This window comes from Pygoscelis adeliae, unplaced genomic scaffold, assembly GCF_000699105.1.
Source record: "Pygoscelis adeliae isolate BGI_AS28 unplaced genomic scaffold, ASM69910v1 Scaffold298, whole genome shotgun sequence".
Taxonomy (NCBI): Eukaryota; Metazoa; Chordata; class Aves; order Sphenisciformes; family Spheniscidae; genus Pygoscelis; species Pygoscelis adeliae.
This window is the reverse complement of record NW_008825303.1, coordinates 3,993,113-3,999,749: the sequence shown is the minus strand read 5'-3', so window position 1 is coordinate 3,999,749 and position 6,637 is coordinate 3,993,113. Positions and strand designations below refer to the sequence as shown.

At 59.4% G+C, this 6,637-nt stretch overlaps 2 protein-coding genes across 2 annotated transcripts in view; both read left to right on the top strand.

Annotated features, from left to right (window-relative positions):
* Positions 1 to 431: 431 nt before the first annotated feature.
* STOML1 (stomatin (EPB72)-like 1) lies at positions 432 to 5,102 on the top strand. Its single transcript, XM_009330123.1, has 7 exons — positions 432 to 579; positions 782 to 888; positions 1,033 to 1,182; positions 1,684 to 1,887; positions 2,729 to 2,957; positions 3,593 to 3,781; positions 4,855 to 5,102. The coding sequence occupies exons 1-7, from the start codon at positions 432 to 434 to the stop codon at positions 5,100 to 5,102; spliced, it is 1,275 nt and encodes a 424-aa protein (XP_009328398.1).
* A 535-nt stretch (positions 5,103 to 5,637) lies between these two features.
* Positions 5,638 to 6,637, top strand: part of LOC103922051 (protein PML-like) — an 11,765-nt gene continuing 10,765 nt past the window's right edge. Inside the window, exon 1 of the mRNA XM_009330122.1 lies at positions 5,638 to 5,721. Within this exon, the coding sequence (XP_009328397.1) occupies positions 5,638 to 5,721 (84 nt within the window). The remainder of the gene's footprint in view (positions 5,722 to 6,637) is intronic.

Here is a 6,637-nt window from a genome sequence, read left to right as displayed (position 1 = left end):
CCCCCCAGCCACGGGGCTGGTGGCCGGGGACACCCCAGGGTTATCTCCCAGCTCCACGGGGGTGCAACGTGGAGGGTGGCTGTGGGGCCGCGGCTTTTGTCTCCCGGCTCGGCCGCTGCCCAGAGGGTCGCTGGGAAGATGTGAACCCCCCAGCCTGGGTGAGACCCCGGCAAGGAAACCCCCTGAAGGACTTGATTTCTTCTAGCAAGCATCCTCCGTGATAACAGCAGGGCTTGTCAGCTCTTCTCCGGTGTCTCTCCGGTTGCACGTCAGGGCGGGGAGGTTTGCAGGCAGCCGGGCAGGGACGTTGGATCGGGTCGGGGGCAGGCAGAAGCCGTGCTGGCCACGGAGGTGGCTGCGATGGCAGCGGGGAGCCGGGCTTAGAGGGCTCCGAGCACTGGGAGCGGGGTCCCGTGCAAGGCACCAGCACCATGTTCAGCCGGTCGGGATACCAGGCCCTTCCCTTGGGAGACTTTGACCGCTTCCAGCAGTCCAGCATCGGGCTCTACGGTGCCCAGAAGGGCTGCTTCTCCTTTGGATCCAAGCAAGACCCTCTGGGGCCGGCCGGGAATACCGCAGGTGAGTCCCGACCTTAGAGAAGAGCCGCTGCCTTTCTCTTTGTTGCCACTTCTGCTGTAGGGTGTCGCACTGGCCGGTTTCCCCCCCCACACTGCTGGCTTCCCTGGGATGCAGGGTGCATGGGGGGAGAGGCTCAGGTGGGGGTTCATGGGCAGGGAAGGGGGTTTTGGAGCAGGTACATCCCCCTTTCACCCCCCTGCAGATTCCTCCCAGGGTTGGCTGTCCTGGATCTGCCATGGGATTATCACCTCCTTGGTGGTCTTGCTGATGGTTGTCACCTTCCCCATCTCAGGATGGTTTGCCTTGAAGGTAAGGAAGGAAAGCAGGTGAGGAGTGGGATGACAACCCATCCTCCACGGAGGGGACCGTTCCCGGCTGCCCCTGGCCCCGTTGCTCCTGGCACCGCAGGACCCGGGGTTTTGATCTGCCCTGGTCTCAACTTTCCCGTTCCAGATCGTGCCCGCCTACGAGCGAATGATCATCTTCCGCCTGGGCCGCATCCGGGCGCCGCAGGGACCCGGCGTGGTCCTGCTGCTGCCCTTCATTGATCACTGGCAGCGAGTGGATCTGAGGACGAGGGCCTTCAACGTGCCCCCCTGCAAGGTGAGCTGCCTTGGGCCTCAGGGCGGTATGGAGAGACATCTCTCAAATGCCCAGAGCAGGTGGATTTTGGGATAGCCTGACCCTTGGTGCCATGCATGGACCCAACTCTCAGTTCCTCCATCCTCACGGCGAGGCGAGGGGGGTTGTAGCTGGTGCTGTGAACCCAGAGTCCTCACCTGCCTGCAGTTGAAAAGCTCCTCTTGACTTTGCACACCTTGTCCAATGCACGTTCCTGGCTGGAGACATCTCAAAAACATCAATCCCTATCCTTCCCAGATGTCTTTCAATAACAGCCCCGTGCTGGAAACTGGCCTCACCATTCAGACTAGCCCAAACTTCATCCTTTGGGTTGGTTTTGTTTCTAATAACCCTCTTAATAAAGAGAGCTAGAGCCGGTTGCCAGCTGGGAAAGAAGTGCATGCCCTTGCTCCCAGGCTCTATGCACAAGGGTTGGGCCACGGGGTGAAGAGGGGGAGAGACCCTGACTCCCCTCTGCCCCAGCTGACCTCCAAGGATGGGGCGGTCATCTCCATGGGCGCCGACGTCCAATTCCGGGTGTGGGACCCCGTGTTGTCCGTCATGATGGTGAAGGACCTCATCGCAGCCACCCGGATGACAGCGCAGAACGCCATGACCAAGACCTTGGTGAAGAAGAGCCTCCGCGAGATCCAGGTGGAGAAGCTGAGGATCGGGGAGCAGCTGCTGGTGAGCACTGCCCCAGCCCGGCGCAGAGCCCCCCCCAAACCCTCGGGCTCTTGGTGTGGAAGTAAGAGTAAGGGAAAGCTGTAGCTGCTGGAAGTCCACCTGGCCATGGTCCCGGCCAAGGAGGAGAGCTGAGAAGAGGTGGTGATGAGTGGGGAGCAGATGCCTTCAGCCTGGGGGTCTCTGGAGCTCTGTGGCTTATCCAGAAGGGCTTTGGCCACGCAGAAAAGCCCACGTTTTGTCAGCAGGCTTAAATTCGGCCTCCATATCTCCACCAGGAAAATGTCTGGAGGGGGCTGCAAACTGGAAAAGGCTTTTGGGGAGAGAAGCGGGACAGGGCGGTGGCAGAGGGGCAATGACTAGTGCCCGCAGCCGACCTGGGCCGGGCCAAGAGCTCGTGGGTTGAACGTCTACAAGGGATGATATAAAAGGAGGCTGGGGGCGATATATGGGTATCTCTGGGGTGTCTGGGGTAGTTTGGAGGTCAGAGATGCTGCCTGGTGGAGCACCATGCCAGGCCGCAGTGCCCAGGGGAGAGGGAGGAAGGAGGCCAGCCTGGGAGGGAGCCACAGAAAGGGGACCGAGACAGAGCTGTCCTCCCTGTCCCGACCTCCTCCAAGCTGGGAGAGCAACTGGGTGAGCAGGGTGGAAAGTGGGAGTGGGCAGCTCGGAGGAGATGGACTACTGAGCCTGGTTCAACACCCTGCGTTTAAAGCTGGTGGGTAGCAGAAGTATAAGCTATGGGAATGCCCATGGCGGGGGGTGCTGTTGTGGGTGGTCTCCATGGCCATACCCAGCTCTGCCTGGGCTGCCAACACCCCTCCCTTTCTTCCTGGCTCTGCAGCTGGAGATTAACGACATGACCAAGTCCTGGGGCCTGGAGGTGGACCGGGTGGAGCTGAGCATGGAGGCAGTGCTGCAGCCACCCCGGGAGAACCTGGTGGGCCCTCTGGCCACCATGCCACCCGTGCCTGGGCCGGAGGGGCTGGATGGCACCGTTCAGCAGCTGGCTGCCCACTTCTTCAGCAACACCCTGGCCCTGGCAGGCAGCGGGACTGGCGCTCCAGAGGCAGGTAACCAACCCAAGGCCATCACTTCTCCGTTGGGGGATGTCCCTCCTGCCCAACGACCTTTGTGTCCATTGGCTGTTTGACAGAGGAGTCAAAATGTGGGAGATACCACGCTCCTACAAGCACAGCACAAAGAGGCTGGTAGGGAGGAGGAGAGAGGACTGCTTCAGGCACAGCTCCACGCGGCATGTAGCACAACGCAACCTTTCTAACAAGACATTGGAGATGGGACTGGGGAGGGCAGGAGCAGATCTGCAGGACCCTGGGCTGAAGACCAACTCAGACCTCAGCATTTCCGCCAGGCAAAGCCAAGCCTGAGCTTGCCAAGAGAGTCACATCTGAGGGCAACGTGGATTTTTTTTTTTCCAGAAACCCTGCACCAATCTGTGCCTCGCTATTTCTTTCAGGGATGATTTTCCACCCCCTGGTAGCAGGGGAAGAGTAACCCATGGCAGACAGAAGAGCAGGCAGTAGGAATTGGCAAAACCATGTTGTCCTCTTCTTGCTTAGCTGGAAACTTGCTGGATAAGTGGGGTTCTTTGCTCTGGAGACCTTTTCTGGTGGGTCCATGCGGACCAGCAAAGCTCACTACCCAAAGGTGTCCCCTCAACCCACTTCTGTCCCATTGTCCCCAGCAGACAGCATGGAGACGGTGAACGAGGTGGAGCCTCCCACCGCTCCCGTCCTCGCCACCGCTGGCAGCGCCCGGAGGAAGCCCAGCGCAGACGAGCTGCTCTCGGCGGTGGAGCCCATCCTCTCCGAGGCCCTGGTCAGCCAGGTGGGAGCATCCTACCAGGTCAACATCGCCCTGCCCAGCGGCGCCCAGAGCACCGCATAAGCCTCTCCTCAGGTCGCCGCTCTTCGGGGTTGTTGTGTCGTAGGTGGGAGGGTGTTTCGTGCCCATGCCCCCTTTGCATGCTGCGAACCCCACCGAGCTTGGTGGTAGGGGGTCCCAAACCAAGTCTGTTTGGTAGCTCCATGAAAGGCACCCCAGGGTCTCTCAGCCGAGCACTGCATTTTGGCGACCGTGGCCTTGAGTCCCTGCTCCCTGAAAGTCCAAGGTATAATTTGGTTTGGGTTAAAACCATGAATTTTCCTTCAGAAAGAGAGTCTTGATAGAAAATTGGCAGCTAGGTCTCCTCGTGGCTGGCCAAGTGGGATGGCTCAGAGACCTCAAGGTTTGTTGGTTCTTGTATGCCACCAGCCCAAAGGGGTAGTGATGGAGGGACATGCATGGGCAGCGCCTTGGGCCATTGCCACGCTGGCAGATGTCCTCCCAGCACCCTAATCCAGTCCCCTAGGGGTGCTGGTGGTTTTCCTGGTGGCCACGTGTCCTGATTTTGGCTGGGATAGAGATAATTTTCTTCCCCGTAGCTAGTACGGGGCTGCGTTTTGGATTTGGGCTGGAAACGGTGTTGGTAACACAGGGATGTTTTCGTTGCTGCTGAGCAGTGCTGACACAGGGTCAAGGCCTTTTCTGCCTCTCACCCCACCCCACCAGCGAGCAGGCTGGGGGTGCACAAGAAGCTGGGGGGGGACAGCTGACCCCAACTGACCAAAGGGAGATTCCACACCATATGACGTCGTGCTCAGTATATAAAGCTGGGGGAAGAAGGGGGAAGGGAGGGACGTTTGGAGTGATGGCCCCATCCTAGCTACTATGAAGAAAATTAACTCTATCGCAGGCAAAACCAGCACCGTGGCAAAAGTAGGACAGGGCTTGGAGGTGGACCACTGCAACAGGACCTTGGTGGAGCAACACAAGAGAAATTTATCTCCATAAGGAGTAAGGACTCCTGTCTCCAAAATCTCCATGCCAGGCCCTTGTCTGTCATCCGGCCCAACTCAACCCATGTGAAACAGTGGGGGAAACACCAGCAGGCAAGGCTGGATCCTGAAGCCTGCTGTTTCTCTCTCTCTCTCTCCCCCCCATCGTGTCCTACAGGCAAGGGGCGAGCTGGCCGTGGCGTGCCCGAGTGCAGCCCCGACGTCGTTCTGGAAGTGGCAGAGAAAGACCTGCAGGACCTCTTCTTGGGCGACCTGCGCCCCTTGAGTGCCTACATGAGTGGGAGGCTGCAGGTGAAAGGTGACCTGCACCTTGCCCTGAAGCTGGAGGAGCTCGTCAAGGCGATGGAGCAACGTAGATAGAGCACGCGTATGGGTGCGTGTCTGTGTGCATGTGTCTTTGTAGGTGTGCAAAAGCAGGGGACATACAGGGGTGCTGAGCGGCGGGGGCCTTGCCCTGCTGGAGCTCCTGCTGCCCTCCCCGTGGAGGCTGCGGGAGCTGGGTGAAGACCTGAGCAGGGACACTGAAGCTGAGCTCCATTGCCTGTCCTTGTCCTTGGATTTACCTCCCCTGCCCGTCCTTTGCCTACAACGTTATGGGATGGGAGTTGGCACCCCAGCATATGCCAGTTTGCTTCCAGATCCTGTGGCCAATATGCCACCAGGGCACAGACTGACGTCCTGCTGCCCCCACAACGGGCTGCGTGGCCAGGCATCTCGGACTGGAAGGGGCATGAGCTGAGCAGACCGGACTGGGAAGAGCCTGGGGACACTGTGGCCAAGGACGGCAGTCGTGGGGTGGGGTGGGCAGCCGAAGCGGGGCACGAGGGCTGGCTGGACCAGGCTGGGATGCCACCAGCGAGCTGGGGTTGGGGTCCAGCGTGGCACTGCTGACGGGATGCTGGCATTTATGGGGAAGGAGCAGAGGTGGCGATTTGGGGAACGACCTTCCCGGTGGTCCCTGAGCCTTCCTGACACAGCGGTTTGTAATAAGTCATTGCTCTAATTTGTGCTTCAAAGTGCTTTTGCATGCGTGCTGTGAGGTCTGTCCGTGGGGGGCGTGTGGACTGTATATAGGTGTGTGTAGATATTTATTTATTTTGTAAGCTTCCTTTCTGTCAACTCTCCACGGACAATAAACCTGGTCTGCAGCCTTGCGCTTGGGCAGCGATGGGCTGATGACTTCTGCAGGCAGACGGGGCTGCAGCCCTTGGTGCCTCAGTTTCCCCAAGGGACCCCAGGGTGCTGTACAAAGAGGCCTCGTGCTGGCCAGGGCGTGGGAGCTGCTGCCAGTCAAGGAGGCTGCGTGGTGTGAGCCCATCTCACCATGTGGTCGTGATGAACACATGAAGTCCTGTCACGGCGAGGGAAGAGTTGTCAGGAGAGGCAGCCCGGCCTCTCCGGGGATGCTCAGCTCCCCTACAGCACCCAGCTCTCCGGGGGTTAAAATGCCTGGGAGCTCCAGGCAGCTTTATCAGCCCCCAGGATGTTTTGCTGGACCAGTGGGATAAGCCTGACTATGCAAGGGGCTGCCTGCTGTGGGGGCGGGGGCAAGGAGAATTGAAATGTTTCCGGAATTGAAATGTTTCGAATTGAAATGTTTCATGGGTGCATTCAGGCCAAGCCACTGGCCAAATGTCTTCTTCAAGGCCTGGGGCTGGGTGGCACCAGCCTGGGCCAAGCTTTGGAGATCCTACAGGCATCAAAAGCCCCGAGGGGAGGTGACAATAGTGCCCCACCATGCCCTCTCCTTTTGGGGCTGCCAGGCTGAGTGAACCCCAAGTGCTCCTCGCGGTCCCCTGTTCATGGTGGTCCCCTTTTTTGTGGTGGTCCCCCTTTCATGGTGGTCCCCATGGTGCAGATGGCTGGGGGGTACCGATGCCCTGCAGGAAGGGGCA